The sequence below is a fragment of the Phaseolus vulgaris genome, chromosome 5 (assembly GCF_051622355.1).
Source record: "Phaseolus vulgaris cultivar YP4 chromosome 5, ASM5162235v1, whole genome shotgun sequence".
In the NCBI taxonomy this organism is placed as follows: domain Eukaryota; kingdom Viridiplantae; phylum Streptophyta; class Magnoliopsida; order Fabales; family Fabaceae; genus Phaseolus; species Phaseolus vulgaris.
This window is the reverse complement of record NC_143502.1, coordinates 21,002,139-21,021,177: the sequence shown is the minus strand read 5'-3', so window position 1 is coordinate 21,021,177 and position 19,039 is coordinate 21,002,139. Positions and strand designations below refer to the sequence as shown.

General features: G+C 36.4%; 1 protein-coding gene across 1 annotated transcript; it reads left to right on the top strand.

Moving 5' to 3' along the window:
• The first annotated feature begins 11,009 nt into the window (after nt 1-11,009).
• On the top strand, nt 11,010-14,945 carry LOC137835286 (beta-glucosidase 18). Its single transcript, XM_068643730.2, is given in 13 exon segments — nt 11,010-11,270; nt 11,416-11,482; nt 11,898-11,956; nt 12,051-12,126; nt 12,219-12,293; nt 12,452-12,539; nt 12,767-13,019; nt 13,132-13,247; nt 13,401-13,653; nt 13,794-13,896; nt 14,282-14,390; nt 14,486-14,675; nt 14,678-14,945. Coding segments are annotated over 13 exon segments (1,635 nt in total). The 5' UTR covers nt 11,010-11,087; the 3' UTR covers nt 14,741-14,945.
• Nucleotides 14,946-19,039: the final 4,094 nt, after the last annotated feature.

Genomic DNA, 19,039 nt, shown 5'->3' with positions numbered 1-19,039 from the left:
CTTCTTGGCAAGAAAGTATCGATTTCGCTAAGTTTGACGGAGATGGAAGGTTTCATATCGGCCACGACTTCTGAGTTGGCTGATTCATTTTTAGAGTTGAGCACTCGGGCCTTCGTCCTCGACAAACGATTGGGCACAATGCTTAAAAAGAAGGAGGGTGCTGATGTGGAGAACCTTAAGACTCAATTGGCCGAGTTTGCCTCCTCCCTTCAATATTCCCTTGACGCCAATAATGCCTTGGTTCCAACAAAATAAAGATTTAGTTGTCGAGTTAGTCTGGTTGAAGATGGACAATGACGCGTTGCTGACTTGTTGTCTTGGTGCCGAGGAGAAAGAAAGGGTCGTGTCGACTAAGAATGAAAGCTTAAAGAAAAATCTGACTGACATGACCGTTAACTCTCATGTCGAGTAAGAGAAAGTCGAGCGATTGTAGGCGGCCTTGCACAAAGTGGGTGAAGACCTTAGCCGCACACAAGATTTTGTCTTCCACCAACATGAGCTTGGTTTTAGTAAGGTCCTGAACAAGCTGAATATTTCTACGGCATCCCCCTTAACAAAGATAAGTGTGATGTGAACAAAGATTTTTCAAGGGGGAGTTCATGCTCGTTACCGATATACCTGAAGACGATGGTGGTGAGGAATTTGCTCAGTTGGCCACCCCTGGTCCCGATAATGCAGCCGGAAAGGCTTGAAGTTGGCAACTAAGTCGAGATTGTTTTCTCGCAACTTTTTTTGTGTGCTGCCTAGTAAGGTGGTATTTTTATGGTGATGGTCGTAATGCTACTGAGTTGGTTGGTGGTTTTTTTGTTTCTTTGATTTTGTTGCCGCTTTGACGGCTTTGTAACCATCCTTCAATTATAACAACTTAATTTCTTTCAACTTAACTTTACTTTGTTATCGATTTTATTTCTTTTTTCGTGTTTATTTGGCGATGTTATCTATTCGACGATTATACTTGCGCTTATTGTTTTTGTTCTCTCATTGTTTTTGTTTACGACTTCGGCTTTTTGGCTGATTATTTTCCCGGTTGTTTTTATGCAAAGGATCCATTTTTCGGATTCTTCCTTTGTTTATTACCTTATCGGTAGGGATTCATTTGCGGATTCGTCCTTAACCAATAAGTTTGAATGGAAACTTGTAGAAACGTTAATTTGTGTCTCGTTAAAACTCCCGGTTGGAGATTTATACTTGACAAAACACTGACAGTGAAAAGAGAGTACACTTTACAAAATTTAACTAAAATAAAATTTTAAATTGCTTGAGTTCCACGTTCTCAGAATGCGCTACCCGTTAAGCGTCTCTAGTTGATACGCTCCATTATTCAGGATTTTGGTTACCCAAAAGGTCCCTTCCCAGTTGCAGGCAAATTTCCCTTCAATTTTGTCCTCCCGAACATCTCCCTTCATCCTCTAGGAGAGGTCTCTCACTATAAAAGATCTTGACTTTGTCTTTGTGTTGTACCTTCGGAATGCTCGCTTCTTACACACTTATTCTCATACTTTAGCTTTGTCCCTCAGCTCTTGGAGAAGAACGAGCTCAATTCGCATGCACTCTTCATTCAGCTGGAAGTCAGCCAATTGCTTGCGGATTGTCGATTCTCTCACTTCTACTAAAAACATTGCATTCGTCTCGTATGTTAGATTATACGGGGTTTCACCGGTTGGGGAATGGGAGTTGCATCCGTATGTCCATAGGACTTCCAATAACTCCTCACTTCATCTTCCTTTAGCCATTTCTAACCTTTTCTTCAGCTTGGTTAGGATGATCTTGTTAGCGGCCTTAGCTTTTCTATTTCTTTGAGGATGTTCGACCGATGTCACCTTATGCATAATGGTTATGCTCCATTAGGAAGTGTCCTAATTTCTTGTTGGTGAATTGTCGGCCATTATCTGTGGTGATTGTATGGGTATGCTGAACTGGCAAACAATGTTGTTCTAAACAAATTGTTGAACTTGGGTTATCGTAATTCGAGCTAACGGCTCAGCCTCAATCCATTTGGTGAAATAGTCCTCGACTACCAACAAGAACTTCCTTTGTCCCGTAGCAAGAGGGAAAAGGTCGACAACGTCCATCCCCCAAACTGCGAAGGGACACGGTGAATTGATACTTTATAGCTGTAGGTGGATGAGCGACCCGTTCTCTTGGTCAATTTTGCATCTTTTAATGAAGTTTGCACAGTCGGCTCGCAATTATGGCCAGTAGTAGTCGACCCTAAGAACTCAGTTAGCCATGCTTCTTCCTCCTGAGTGGGTTCTGCACACGTCGTTATGCAGCTCGTTCATAATGTACTCGGCTTCTGTCTTGGTTAAGCATTTCAAGAGGGGAGTGGAAAAACCTATTTTTTAAAGATCTTATCCGATTAGGGTGAACCGTGATAACTTTCGCTGCAACAACAGCTCAGTTATTTCACTTGTGGCATCTCGGTCCTCATTGCTTTCTTCATTGTGGTCAACCAGTATGGAGATACTGCTTTTTTCCTCACTCTTTGGTTTTTACTGTTGGTTCAACTAGGCTTTGTCGGATGACATTGCTAAGTCTTCCCTTCCCTTTGTCGCTAACAAGCTTGGAAAGGATGTCGACTCAAGTGTTTCCTCCCTCCGAATGTGTCATATCTCTACCTCTTCGAAATCGACCATTAAGGTTGACATCCGGTGGAAGTACTTTAACAGGAGTGGATCCTTATTATGATATTCCTTGTTTACCTGGTTAACCGTCAACTAGGAGTCGCTTCGACACTTTAATCCGCACACTTTCATACTTTGCCAGGAGAAGACTGACTACTAGAGCTTTGTATTCGAACTGGTTGTTAGACACTTTGAAGCCGAAGTTTAGCGATTGCTCTATTATGATATTCCCTGGTCCTTCGAGAACTATCTTGACACCTCCTCTGGTATTGTTGGACGAGACGTCTACATACAAGACCCACCATTCATCGATGGTCAGATCTCCCTGAAACTCTGATATGAATTCGTTCAGACATTGGGATTTTATAGGTCCTCTAGGCTCATACTTAATCCCGAATTCCTATAACTCCACTAACAATGCTATCATTTTGCCTGTTAGGTTGGGTTTTCGGAGGACCTTGCTAATGGGGCAATCGATTTTTATGATGATCTAGTGGCTTTGGAAGTAATGTCGCAACCTCCGAGCTGTATGTACTAGCGCCAAAGGGAACTTCTCGATCATCTGGTACCGAGTTTCAAAATCCTGAAGCACTTGGTTGACGAAGTATACAGGTTTTTGTTCACTTGTTCCCTGTGAATTGTTGCGTTTATGGCCTCGGCTGATACAACCCGATACACGAGTAAGGGTTCTCCTTCTTTCGACTTACTAAGGATGGGGGGGTGTGGTCAATCCCTGTTTCATAGCAGTTAAGGCGTTTTCACATGTTTCGTTCTAGTCGAATCTGTCGGCTTTCTTCATCGGTTTGAGTATTGGTCTTATTCTTTTCACCAATCTGGGCACAAATCTGGATAATGAGGTTAACCAACCGACAAGCCTTTGCACGTCAAAAGCTTTGCATTTGTTGGGGTTAGTTTCGATTCCTCAGCTTGTAAGCAAAAATCCTAGAATCTTTCCTCCCTCTACCCCAAATACACACTTTTCGGGGTTGAGCCTCATGTCGAAATCCCGTAATCTGCCGAAGACCTCCAACAAATCCTTGCCATGCTGCTCGAGGTTTTCGAACTTGACGATCATGTTGTCAACGTAAATTTTTACGTTGCAGCCGATTTGCTCCTTTAACATTCGATCCATCTACCTCTGGTATGTGGACCCTACGTTTTTTAAACCGAACAACATTACCTCGTAGCTGAAGTTCGCCTTATTAATCATGAAAGTGGTTTTAGGCTTGTCGGTTTCGTCCATGAGGATTTGATTGTATCCCGAATAAGCATCTAGGAAGTTCATGACATTGTGTCATGTCGCACCATCTACTAATATGTTTATATTGGGGAGAGGATAGGCATCTTTGGGGCACGCCTTATTTAGATCTGTGTGATAGGTGCACATGCGCCACTGCCCATTGTTCTTCTTCACCAGGACGACGTTATCCAACCAGGTGGTATATTGTACTTCTCGTATGAATTCAACCTTCTTAAGCTTGCTAACTTTCTCTTGGGCCGCCAGTCTTCTTTCCTCACCCAACCTTCTCTTCTTTTGTGCTACCAGTTTTGCATATCGACATATCGCCATTCTATGCGGCGGCAATCGTGGATCGATTCCCGGCATGTCGGTTGTTGTCCAAGCGAATAGGTATTTGTTATCACTCAACACATCAGTGATATTTTGTTTGTCTTCTCCTTTCAGATTGGCATTGATTTGTGTATTTTGCCCAAGTTTTCTTACCTGCAAAGGAATGGTCTCGTCTCTCGGTTCCACTTACGGCTCATCGTTTCGTCTTAGGTCGAAATTGCCATTGCTGGCTATCATGTTCACTTCTTTCTTTTGTAAGACGTATCTCGGTAAGATTCTCAGGCCCGTTGCATAGCACTCTCTCGCAGGTTTTTGGTGCACCCTTATTCTCGCAACACATCCCTTCGTGCCTGGAACCTTCATAGTTAAATGTGGCGTTGATACGATGGCTCCAAATCGGTTTAAGAACGGTCATCCCAATAGTACATTGTAAGAGGTGTTGGCATTAATGACCAGGTATCTGATTTTAATCATTTTCTACTTCTCTTATTCTCCAAACTTGGTGTATAGATCGACATATCCTCTTGTGTCTACCCTTTCTCCTGAGAAACTGACAATCTGTTCATCATAAGGGATGACTACATCTCTGGAGAGTCCCATCTTCATGAAGGTTTTAAGAAAAAGGACTTCTATCGGGCTCCCCTGATCGACCAGAGTTTTCATGGTAGTGTAGTTTGCCACTTCAATCGTGATTACCATGGGGTTGTCATGATCTGTGTTTATTCCCCTGAAATCCTCATCCGTGAAGGTTATTGACAGCATAGTACGTCCATTTCTCCAAACAGAGTTGGCAGAGCGAAGACCACAAATATGGCGTTTCCGGGACTAATAGGAAGTTCCTCCTCCCGCGAATCTGTCAGCTATTGTGTTAATAACTTACTTGGGTGGTCCGCTTCTTCCATTTTCCCTGTTGACCTTACTCTGTGGCATTTGTGATCTCAGCCGATAGTCTCTTCGGTTGGTTTTGGGCTATTGTCGATCATACTTTCTCTCATCCTTCCCATCTTTTCTCACAAAACACCTCAAGTGGTCGGCTTGCACTAATTCTTCGATTTTGTCCTTTAATGCAACACATTCTTCGGTTGTGTGGCCGAAATTTCGGTAGTACCTTGACGACTTTGGTTTTGGTTAAGTCGGCTTTGGTTTGCATCGAGGGGAGTGAAGGTTCTTTTAAAAGGTGGTTTTAAGTCGATGTTTAAGTCTTCATCGAGGAGTCTTGACCATTCAGCCGTTAGGGTGTGTATTGTGAAAACCTGACCGGCTTTAGGAATTTCCTCTGCCTTATGATGGTCTCATTGGTTGGGATGCCTCTTCTATTCGTCGAACTCCCACATCCCCGGTCACCTTAAATTTTAAATTCCCTGAGCTCCTCTAGTTGCATGAACTCCACAACTCGTTGTCTCAGCTCGTCCATGCTACTGTTCGGGTTTTTACATAGACTGTCGGAAAAAGGTCCCGACCCGAGGGCGGTAAAGAGCTGGTGAAGGACTACTTTCGGGCTTAAGTCTCGGATACTGAGGGCTACCTTGCCAAACCCTTCCATGAATGATCAGAGCGTTTCAGACTCTCTTGCTTGATGTTAACTAGGGCGAGGGAAGTCAAATGATGAGGTTTACTCGTGGCGAATTGGGTCGAGAATTTTGACACAAGGGTGTCGAAATATTCAATCACGAGAGGTAGGAGACGGGTGAACCAATTCAAAACAACTCATTTTAGTGAGGTAGGGAAGACACGACAGAGGAGGGCGTCATCCGCCATATACAGGCTGACCTGGGTAACATATGCATCGGCGTGTTCGTCCGGGTCGTCATTGTCGTCATACTTATCAATCGTTAGGCTCTTCCAGCCGTGTGGGAGCGATACTTGCATGATTGACTCAATGAAGGGATGTTGACGTGACGACAATCCCATGGCTCCACTAGAAGTGGTGTGTACCGTGCAATGATGTGAATTGTTTTCTCCTTCCATTCGCGTAAGCGTTCTACTTTCAGAGTGTCCATGGTTTCTTGAGTCTTCCTGGCCTGTCAGCGTGTGCCCGAGCTCCAGTTTTCTCTTCATCACTTCATTCTCGGCCTTTAGAGCTTCTATTTCTTCCGCGTTCTTCCATTTCATGCTTTCGAGTTCCTTCTTCATATCAAACATCATAGCTATCGGGTCCACAAATGGTCCTTCTTCGTTCTTCCTATCGTTTCCCATCATACTCTGTGTGGTTACCATGCAGTTTCTCAATAGGTTTTCCTTTCGGCCCAACGATAGACGCCAAAATGTTCTTACAACTTATTCAAGACCGAATATCCCCTATCGAGTTGCTCCTGTCTTCTCTTGAATTCCAATTGTCTTCCTCGTAGGTCCGAGAGTGTGGGGTAACTATAAAGATACTCTGACGTTCAAGTCAGATGGGATAGATTTAATTGGTTCAATTTAGAACTTAATGATCATTACCTTTCATCACGAGTCCCCTCTTATTTATACTTTTCTATTAGACTTTATGTTGTCAAAAGGATTAGTATAGATCCAATGATCATTTAATTATGCTTTATAATTTTTAATTAAATATAATGTTTTTAACCTATGATTTGACGTGACTACTGTTTTTGCCAAAAAGAAAGATAGACTGTTTGGGATGACCGATTACTCATAGAACAATTACTATTATTATTATAAGTATTGAAATGGTATGCACATCAGTTTATTACATTCTTCTTGTTACTAATAAAAATATTCATCATAATTAGAGTGTTTATTTTCCTAAAATATGATAATCAAATTATCATATAGCAAGATGTAAAGGTAGTACTGGAAGGGAAGTTTTTTTTGGTTGAAACATCACTTTTATGCCAGCGATGTTGTATAATATTAATTAAAATGAAAAAGAGAGAACTTCAAAGAACATTAAATTTTGGGGGTTTATTTAGGGAAAAAAAACTTAGTTTCCACTTGAATAAATGAATAAGAAATTCTTAATAAAAGATTTAATTATTTAATATAAATCATTAATTTACAATAAAATAAATTGTCCATTAAAAGTAACAGTTTAAACTTACTTTAAAAGTTACTTTAAAAGTAAGTAGATCACTTCTTCCACACATCTCTGTTTCTTAATTTGAATCAAATTGAAAATTAATTAATTAACATATGAATATATACGACTATCTCATAATTTTATCTAAAAAAGATATCCTTTTTCGTTGGAATTTAATATATACACAAAAGTTTAAAAAAAAAAAAACATCCAACTTAAAAGCATATCATCCTCTGGCTATTCATGGATGAGCTCTATTACGTACAACCTAATCTGCTATCGTGTAATTACACGATCATCATAAATTAAAGAAAACAAACACAAAGAAAGAAAGAATAGGGTAAGCTAGCTATATAAAAAAAAAATATATAATTTCAATTTGAAATTAATAAACATAATTCATCAAGTCTTATACAATTTCTCAAACCATCAAGTGTCTATTAAAATTCATAATTCATCTTTCACATGTCAGACATCTACTGACTCACAACACATAGACAATTGATTCTACTTCCAGAAGACTCGTGTGTTGACTTAGACTCAGAGATTTGCATCAGTCATATTATCTCATTGTGAAATCCACACAGTTATGCACATAAATAATCTCAATATCACCTCTCCTAATATGACAGGGTTAATTCATATAACAGATCTAGTTAGTCATCTTTCAAACAACTTACCCATTCATATGAGCCTCCTTCGACTCTCACTACCTGAATAACTTCATCTATATGATTCCGTTATCTCAGGAGAGTCAGGATATCTCCTTCTAGACGAATCCCTAGTCAATGCACATCTTAAACAATCTTAATACGATATTTTCTTTCTTGAAAATACTATGTCTTGATTAAAATTCATATTCTTAATCTCACAATATCCAAAAGCAAACAATCAAATCATACCAAAGTTTAGAATTCCCAAAACATACAACAATTCATTCACTAATCATATAAATATCTAATTAAAGAAATTTTCAATTAAATATACACAAAATAAAAGTTTACATAATTTATGAGTAAAACTATACAAAAATAAATAAACCAGCCTTTTAAAAGCAAATATAAAAACTTTAGTTTTTTTACAGATAGTCTAGCTTGAGCGAGAATTTACTCGCTTGAACAAGATGGGTCTCGCTCAAGTTAAAATTCTCTCTCTTGAGCGAGATTCAACCTGAGAGCCCCCAGAATTTCATCCTAGGTCTTGCTTGAGCGAGATTTCTTCTTGCTTGAGCGAAAATGGACCTGAGAGCACCTCATTTTTTTTCATTTTATTTTTCTTTGGGCGAGAATTGTTTCGCCTGAGCAAGTTATGCAGAAAAAATCTTCATAAACCCGTTATACCTGATTGACCAGTTCCTGTTCAGAATTATACAAGCACTCTCATTGAGTCATTGAGCTATTATGTCAATCTATGCATATATATGATTTCTAAATCAAAATCATTTAAAGTCAAACAACCAATTATCATCAAACATTTCTTTTAAATTAATACAACAAACTATTCAAATACATTCATTAACTCATTCAATTCCAAACTTATACACATTCTACAACATCTACTATATCTTCAATTTCACATTTCAATATATACAAAAACAAGAAATCTTGCAAGAAAATTTGAAATAGGTGACCACATCACCCCCCACATCCAAATCTTCTAACCTAGGGTTCTATTGACAATTTAAACTAGCTTCCTTACCTGAACTTGAGCAGATACTGATGGAAGAGGTCCGGACACCAATCCATTGAAAGGCCACCAAAATGTCAAATTGAGGCAACCACTAGAGTTATGGTCAAAGAGGGGTCAAGAGGACGCATTCTACATGTCATAAACTCTAATGTAGAATAATTTTTACATTTTTATCAAAAGTAGCATAGTTTAATTCTTTTGTATTTTTGTTGAAACATGCAAAGTGGTACCTAAAATGGTAACCTAAGTTTAATTAGAGTTTCCTACTCCTAATTAAACTTAGGTTCAGCCCCCTAAGTGTAAGGTTCTAGAACTCCTAGCACATGGAAGAATTCTAGAACCTACCTCACATGTGCTGAATTTAGGAGCCACCTTCCCATGTGCCAATATTTGAATTTCCCTCCAATTCTCTTTTCATATTCAGCCCACTCTTGCTATATATAGAGGAGCTTGGGTCATGTAAATTGAAGATTAATACATGAGTGAATTGCTGCCAAAATTGTGCCAATATCACTCTTTACCCAAAACCTCTAGGTTAGGCTTTTGATCTTCCTAAACCGTCACCTTCCAAGTAGAGTTGGCCTCACCACTCTCAAATTCTACCTATCATGCACCTTCAAGGTCACCACCACTCCTAGGAGGACCTTGCTCCATCTCCAATCCATGAAGCTTCCGCAAATCATCTACAAAACCGAAAAGAGGAGGACACGAATCCATCAGATACTCACTAAGAGCTCCAAATCTACCAAAAGCTTAAAGGTCACTTAAGATGCACCAAAGAGTCCTTATCACAAATCTAACTATACCACTAAGATCCTGAGCTAACAAAGACTACTCATGAAGATAAAAGCATCACATGCAAGCTTAAACTAAAGACAAACCTAACCAAATCAAAACTAACTCAAAGGAAAAGGAGCCAAGAATGAACTTACTCTATCTAAGATTTTGATTGGTCAATCTTGTAGAGTTTACTTTCAAGAGTCCAATGGCGGATTCCGATCGTCAAACTGATGAGCGAAAATGTCAGAATCTTAGAAAGAAAACAGAGGAAAGGAAAAAAGAGTTTTTAAAAGATGTTGGTTCTTTTAAAATGAAACCTAAATTTTTATGTATATATTCTTTTAACTCTAATAATAAAATATTTAGGTACCATTTTAATTATATCAATTCTATTCTAAAACTATTTTTCTGGGTTCTTACAAACTACTATAACTTCTTTAAACCTTTTAAATATTATTATTTAATTAAATATATATTGATTTTTTATTTTATTTTTCGTAAGCATTTTTTTTTTTAAATTCAAATAAAATTTGAAGTGAGAAATGGATGATTGACGCTTGTCAGAAGACCAGCTCGTGTTACTTACTTTTCATGTGCTCAATATTATCAGAAAAATTAAATATATACTTAAACTTTTATAAAGACCAAAAGTCAACCTTCACTAAATAAATAATATATATATATATATATATATATATATATATATATATACACGTGTGTGTTTGCGTGTAAAAAAACTAAATCTATTTTTTTTAATAAACCAACAACAATGCTTCACCTACTCCAAATTGACAGGATAAAATTGAAAAGTGAGAAAAAAAACTATTATTCTCATATTTCTTCGTGCTTAACTCAGAATTAAATTAAACAACTTCTGCAGAAGCAGCCACAACTTCATTCTTCATTATTACATCAATTCATTGCAGTTAGAGATGAATCAAGTTAATTCTAATTCTAATTTTTTACAACACCTTCATAATAATTTTCCTTAATTATGAGATAAAAACTTATTCCATTGATTCTCCAATAAATAAATAGCATAGAGATAAAGTTAAATAATGAGACATGATTTACAACATGATGAACTCACAAATACTAAGAAAAAGTAAAACAAGAAAGAGACAGAAAAGAAAAATACACATATATATATAAATACACGCATCATATATATATATATATATATATATATATATATATATCGTGTACAGTGAGAAAAAACAACATGATGAACTCACAAATACTACAAAAAAGTAAAACAAGAAAGAGACAGAAAAGAAAAACACACATATATATAAATACACGCATCATATATATATATATATATAAATAAGTACATTCAATTATTGAATGTTGAGAACAAGCATGATTTCTGGCACCAATAACTTGAGGCACTCATGTTTGAATGAGTCTTATCACTAATCATACCAACAAGATGAAAAAGGTAGAGAGACAACTAAGAGTTGTAATGATATTGCTGTGCTGCGTTCATTTTCATGTCCAAAGCTGTGATGAAGTTGAAGATGGAATCAGTAGATCTCATTTTCCAGAAGGGTTCCTCTTTGGAACAAGCACTTCCTCTTACCAGGCACTTCTTTTGTTTTTACTTTGCTTTCTCTGCTTCCATACACGTTACAGCAGTTTTATTTTTCCTTACGTGGTTCTTTACCCTCTTGAAACAATGAAAATGGTGTTTCTGTTATTGGAATTTTCTGAATCGACAACAACAACAGATTGAAGGGGCAGCTTTTGAGGATGGTAAAGGTTTAAGCAACTGGGATGTGTTTAGCCATTTATCAGGTAGTGTTTACTAATCATCTCATTTCGGAACTTTTACGAAAATGGAGGTAATTATTGTCATTTTTTACCAAAATGAGGTTGTTTTTAGACACGAAAAAACTTACCAACTCTATCATTTCATGTGAAGAAGTCGTGTAAACCTGCCATGATGATATAAATCAAGGTGTGGCATGACTTCAGTTCAACTGGTTGACAATGGGAGAAATTGATGCAAATTCTTCAAAATAAGTCCTGTCACGTAAAAAGACTTTATTTATTCGTAATTTTCTCAAAAACAACCACATTTTGATAAAAACGAGGAAATATTACTCCATTTTTTTAAAAAACCCTCTCAAGTGACTAATCTTGATTGCTTGTGGTGCATGCAGATATAGAATTACATGAATAATCACTATTGAATTTGATCTATTTTCAGGTAAGATAAACAATAATGAGAATGGTGACATTGCAGATGATCATTATCATCGTTATTTGGTAAATATTAGTTTCGTATTTAGCATGCACTTATAATACATTGACTAGTGAGTAGTATCTGACACTGAATGGTTCTCCTTGTGATGTTTGACAGAAAGACATTGAGTTAATGTCGTCTCTTGGAGTAGATGTATATCGATTCTCTATCTCATGGACCAGGATTCTACCTAGTAAGTATTTAAATCTACATACTAGTTCACTAGGTACCATAGTCTTATTTTTCAAAAATTTTGCTTAATTTGATCTTCATGAGCCATAACAGGAGGCATATATGGAGACGTAAATCCAAGTGGGATAATGTTTTACAACATGATAATAGACAATCTGCTACTTAAAGGTGAAGTAACAATGTTTTACAAGATAGTATCAAACCTATGCTAGATTCATTAATATATATATATATATATATATATATATATATACACACACACACACATAAGAACTTGATATTATCCTAGGCTGTACCTAAATATAAAGCTGGTGAACTTGGTACAGGGATTGAGCCTTTCGTGACAATAAATCACCATGACCTGCCACAAGAACTGGAAGAAAGATACGGTGGTTGGCTTAGTCCCTTAATACAGTAAATTTGCAACTCTCTCTTTTGTTCACTCGTAATATATAAAGCTAAAGGGTTTGACATTTTATCAGTTTTTCAATGAAATGTCCTGTAACTTTATGCATTGGTTTTTAACGCATGACTCAAGTAACCAACTTCGTTTAGTGAATGTGGAATAAAGACTTTGTTTGTGTTGTTGTCCCCCGCATAATCATAGTGGAACTTTTATAAGTATACTTCCTTTGCTGTAGGAGAGATTTTGTTCATTTTGCTGAAATCTGTTTCAAGAGCTTTGGAGGCAGGGTTAAATATTGGACTAGCATCAATGAGCCAAGTCTCGTTACAATCAATGGCTATATGAAAGGAACATATCCCCCTGGTCACTGTTCTCCACCTTTTGGAAATTGTTCTACTGGTAACTCTGATGTTGAGCCCCTCATTGTCATGCACAATAGGTTACTGTCACATGCCAAGGCTGTTGAATTATACCGCAAACAATTTCAGGTAACAAAAAATGCCCTAAACTACATTTGTTGTCACCTTTTCTAGGATAGGAGAAAGAGGGATTGAAGGCCATGATGGTAGTTTAATTAGTATAGAACTCATGTTAATCCAGGCAAAGCAAGGTGGAACCATTGGCATTGTTGCACACACCTTCATGTATGAACCATTTAGAAATGAAGAATGTGATAGACAAGCTGTGAAAAGGGTCTTGGCTTTTGTCATAGCCTGGTAAGTTGTTAATAAGTACCAGGGTTTTGCTCATGACAATCATGCCTAATAAACTATGATGTAGTAGATTATTATTGAAGAGAATTGACAGCACACAACACAATCCTTTTATTTTTATTTTAAAACTTTTCCTGCTCTTTTGGTGATATGAAGGGTCTTAGATCCCCTGGTTTTTGGTGAGTACCCAGCTGAGATGCACTCTATCCTTGGAAATCAGTTGCCAGTGTTCTCTCCTGAGGAGAAGAGGCTCATAAAAGGCAGCTTAGACTTCATTGGCATCAATCACTATGGATCTCTCTATGCCAAGGATTGTTCCCTCTCTGCTTGTTCTCAAGGAGCTGATCATCCAATAACAGGTTTTGTAGAAACAACTGGAATAAGAGATGGCATTCCAATTGGTGACCAGGTTCCCTTATTCTGTCCTCATCTACTCTTTTCATCATGTTATGTTTTCTTTTCTTCAATTCTTTTATTATTTTATGTTGTTAACTCGAATGTTTGATTATTGAACATAATCTCTGATACAATTTCTTTTGTTTTAAGCAGACAGGAATGCCACTATTCTTTGTGGTTCCAATGGGCATGGAGAAAATTGTTGACTACATTAAGATAAGATACCATAATATGCCCATGTACATCACAGAAAATGGTGAATTATAAAAAAAGTATCCCTTTATTTTTACATTACTTATTATTTTCACTTTGTATTAAAATGAATGCAACTTTTAAAATAGAAAAATAGATTTATGAATATTTGTGAAAATGCTAATGAAACTAGAAAGGTATCTACAAAATCTCATTTTCTTCCATTTTGTTTTAATCTCTTCTGTTCTTGTTGCTCATTAATATTGACCATTTTATCTTGGATTAAGAAACCAAGAATAATGACTATGCAAGATTTTCTTTTCATGGACATGATCCAGTTTCAAAAAGCTGATGATAATCAAAGACTAATGTGTTTCTGAGTTGTTAGATGGGTTTTAAGGAATGAGTTTATTAACAAATTTTGGGTTGTTAATTGAAAATTGTTTCAGGATATTGTTTACCACTCAAACAGGATGTGACAGTAAATTATCTATTACAAGATTTCAAACGAATAGATTATCATAAAGCCTATCTCGCAGCTCTGCTTAGAGCCATAAGGTGAGTAAAGAGGGCTAATATATTGGCATCATCCATGTTTAAGGTTATTTTGGATTAGTTTATCTATTGAGAAGAGGTAATTTTGTCATGTATAGAAAAGGTGCAGATGTAAGAGGATACATGATATGGTCATTGTTGGACAACTTTGAATGGGCAAGGGGCTATGACATGAGATTTGGGCTTTATTATGTGGACAGAAACACTCTTGAACGAATTCCCAAACTTTCTGTTCAATGGTTTTCTAGTTTCCTCAACAACACCATCTCCACCAACACGAGAAGATTTGAGATTTGAAGAAGCAACATCTTAGAAGCAAAGATGTGAGAAATGTTGATTTAGAGTTTATTTGAACTATCTCGGCAATGGGATTAAAATTCATCGATCATAAATACGATTCATTTATTGTTTATTTGGACTCTGTCAAACTCAGTAGAAAAATTATATTTTGTTACATCTTTTACAAGTATTTTGCTGGGATCTTTCTTCAGATGTGATATTTAAAAGTGTTGAGAATTATGAGTATGACAAAAGTTATATATTTTCACATTGTTTAAATCACTCCCTCTCCAAGACACTTACATCTTTAAAGTGGACCATAAAGGAGGTGGGTCTTATACATGAAGTTGTGGGCCTCTTAAAGCTTTATTCGGATTTTCTTAGAATTGAGCATTGTAGACACACTAACTTAATAACGAGTGTTTATATAAATAATTTTTAACAAGATGCATTTTATGAAATCTCAACATTTCATAACATTTTAGTTTAGACACACATATTTGAACTCATTTTAAACACAACTCTTTTGTCCGAGAGATCACATCAAATGCAACTTTTAAAATTCGAATGAGTCAGCTGATTAATGTATTTTCTAATTTCATTTGACAAGTGATCGGATTATAGTTACTATCTCTCACTCACCACTACAGATGCATATTTGAATACATTTTCTAAACAATTTGATAAAATAAACATTTTTAATACATATTCTCACACTAACTCTCCTTCTTGGATTAGAGCAGATGATAATAAGATATAACGTAAAGGAGAAAAGAAAAAGAGGAAATATACACAACCATTTGTTTTGGTTTGTCTATCTCAAGAAACTACATATAGTTTTTGGCCAACATACCAAGTTCAACTAGGCATACTATTTGTAAAGTACAATCTAGTATTCTTTATACTCGTAGCCACTCTTGAATAATCCATTGAGTATTCTTTACTTAACCCGCTCCTGACTTAGCTAAGTATTTTCTGGGCTCGTAGCCACTTCTAGATAACGTCTTGAGTATTATTTACTCAAGTCACTCCTGATTGACTTTGAGTATTCTTTACACCTAGTCACTTTTGACTAACTAAGTGATCTCTCATATTGTAGCCACTCCAGGCTGACTCTATGAAGAAGTATTCTTTCTATAAGTCATTCCTGACTTAACTAAATATTCTTTGCCCTTTAGTCACTCCTGGATAACATAAGAAGGTTGTAGATTTGAATGATCATCTCATCATTAAGTTTGATTACTAAAGAGTGTTTGTGCCTCTCAACGAATATAATGGATTAAGCTTTCTCTCCCAGTACAGATCATCTTGGACTTTAGGGAGGTGTAGGTTCACTGTCCTAGGTGAATGAATAAACACTTTCGGTGCTCAGGAAGGGCTTAAAGCCAACCTAAGCCAAAATCAGGAAAATGGAGCTTCACTTGAAGCCAATCATAAGGCCAAAAAGACTTCATGGCCAAGAAAGGGATGTGCTAGCCTGAAATTGAAGCGAATCCCAGACACATGTGAATCCTAAGAAGATCAGAAATGGGTTTGAAGCCTAAAAGATTTCTTCAACATGAAGAAAGCCAATTTGTTGAGCGGATTAACCTGCTCTGAGCGAAAGCCAAATTTGTTGAATCTGTTGAAGCCCCTTTCTAAAAATATATAAATAGAGACTTTAGAGTCTCATTCAAAATATCGAGGGATCAAGGGATTTAGGTATCTAGAGAGCAAGGTAAAGAGTTTTGAATAATAAGTTCAAAGCTTTTAGGTTCAAGAGAGGCTGAGATGCAAAGACATATCAGGTCATCAGATCAAGCCTCCAGGATGAAGCCTAGAAAAAAAAAATTGAAGGAAAAGTTCACAAGCCTAAGTTGGATAACAACTGTTGATCAATAGTGATCAAGTGCTTTGAAGAATTCAAATTGTGCTTTGAAGAAACCAAATCCTATGTGTTTGATGCAAGACTGTGTTGTTGTTGTGTTTTGGGAGGGATCTGGGTAGTTTTATTAGTAATTCACTCCTTTGTTGAATCTAAAGCTAATGTGTTTTGAATCCTTTTTTGAAATAAAGTGTTTTTCCAACTAAGTGAAAAACAACCTGTTGTTTTGTCGAATCAACCAGTTGTTTTACTATTAGGAGTTTTTGAAAAGGTTGAAAACTGTTTAAGTTTGGTTGACTTAACTGTCAAACCAAACAATCAGTTGTTTCTTGGTTTCAACCGATTGTTTCTTTGAAAATCCTAACAGAATTCTGTTTTGGTGGTTGAATGTGCTTTAAATGATTTCCAATTAAATACGCTCCTTCATTAAATGCTTTGACCAATTTTTGGAAAATATAAATAGTTTGTTTATGTTTTCAAACATGTAAGAGAAACAGATTTGAGTTCTTTAGTTGTGAAAGAATTGATTAAAGATTTGAACATTCACATCAAAGCTTTGAGTTTTCTAAGAGAGTGGAATAGGATTGCATTTGTATTGATTTCAGATTATTCTGTAAAGAGGTGTAATCTCTTATCAACCTTCTGTATTTCTGGTGTTGTGTGTTCTTGAGGTGGTCAAGATCAATACTCTTGGTGTGTGATTTGCCAAAGTGAGTGTGTTTCTTGAAGGGTTCAAGGTCACTACTTTGGTGGATTGTGTGTTGTAATCTGGTTTGATTACTTAGTGGATTACCCAGTGGTTTTCTGGGGATTGGATGTAGCTCTTGGTTTAAGAGTGAACCAGTATAAACTGTTGGTGTATCTTTCTCTTACCCTTAAACTCATTTAAATTCAGTTTTAGTTTTACTGGTAAAAACAACCGATTGTTTTTTTGTTGCTTAGTTGTTTTATTGCTCTTGTTCTTGGCTAACCTGATTTTTGTTCTAGATTCATACAAAGAATTTTGTTAAACTTGAAAAAGATTTCAAAAACCTCTCTTAAACAATTGGTATCAGAGCTTGGTACTTGAAAAATATTCAAGTTTGATGCTAAAATATTTTTTCTATGGCTGAAAAACTACCTTTTGGGGAGGGTGCCTCAATTAACAGGTCACCTCTCTTCTGTGGTTTGAATTATCAATTTTGGAAAGTTAGAATGAAAATCTTTGTTGAATCTCTTGATAAAGGAATTTAGGATGCAATTGAAAATGGCCCTTTTATTCCTAAATTTGAAAAGGATGGATCTTCTATTGAAAAACCTTGGTCCCAATGGACTGATGTTGAAAATTAAAAGGCTAAGTTTGATTGTATTGCCAAGAATATCATAACCTCTGCTTTGAATTCAGATGAATTTTTCAGGATCTCACAATGTGCATCGGCTAAGGAAATGTGGGATACTCTAGAAGTCACCCATGAAGGAACAAATGATGTGAAGAGAGCTAGGAAACATATTCTAATACAAAAGTATGAGATGTTTAGAATACTCAAGGGAGAATCAATTACTGAAGTACAAAAGAGATTCACTTACATCATCAACCATCTAATGAGCCTTGGAAAAACCTTTGATAAAGAGGAGCTAAATATCAAGATTCTCAAGTGTCTTGATAGATCTTGGCAACCTAAGGTAACGACAATCACTGAATCAAAGGACTTAACATCCTTGACTACAACTTCCTTGTTTGGTAAGCTTAGAGAACATGAGTTGGAGATGAATAGACTCAATGTTCAAGAAAGTGAGGACAAAAATGTAAGGAACACTGCCTTGAAAGCTGCCAAGCACAAGAAGAAGCAAGATTCAAGTGAGGAAGAAAATCTAAGCTTGTTGTCCAAAATGTTCAGCAAATTCTTGAAGAGAAATCACAACAAAGAATCCAACAAAGAAAGGTATGGAAACAAGAAAACTAGTGATTTCAATTCTAACAATTATACTTGCTTTGGTTGTGGTGAACAAGGGCATATAAAAGCTGATTGCCCAAATAAAGAAGGCAATGAAAAAAAGTCAAGCAATAAGGAAAAGAGAGGGAAATCAAAAAGAGCATATATTGCTTGGAATGAAAACGAAGTCTCCTCATCAACCTCCTCATCAAGTGAAGATGAAAAAGCCAATCTTTGTTTAATGGCAGAAGGAGATGATGATTCAAGCAGCTCAAGCAGTGTAAGTTCTTGTGCTTCCTTAAGTGCTGAAAATTATAGCCAACTACTTCAAGCTTTTAAAGAAACTCATGAAGAAGCTAATCGATTGGCTCTCTCAAACAACTGATTGAAAGGGTTGAATAACTGGCTTGAAAATAGAGTCAAGACACTTGAAGAAGAATTGGAAAAGTCAAAAAATGATTTTGAAAATCCTGAAATGCATTGCAAAAACTCTTCTCATTTGTGTAACTCTAAAGTTTGTGAAAATTGTAAAACTTTTAAGAGTAAAGTCCACTACCTTGTAAAAACTGTGAAAAAACTTTCAAAGGGTAAATCCA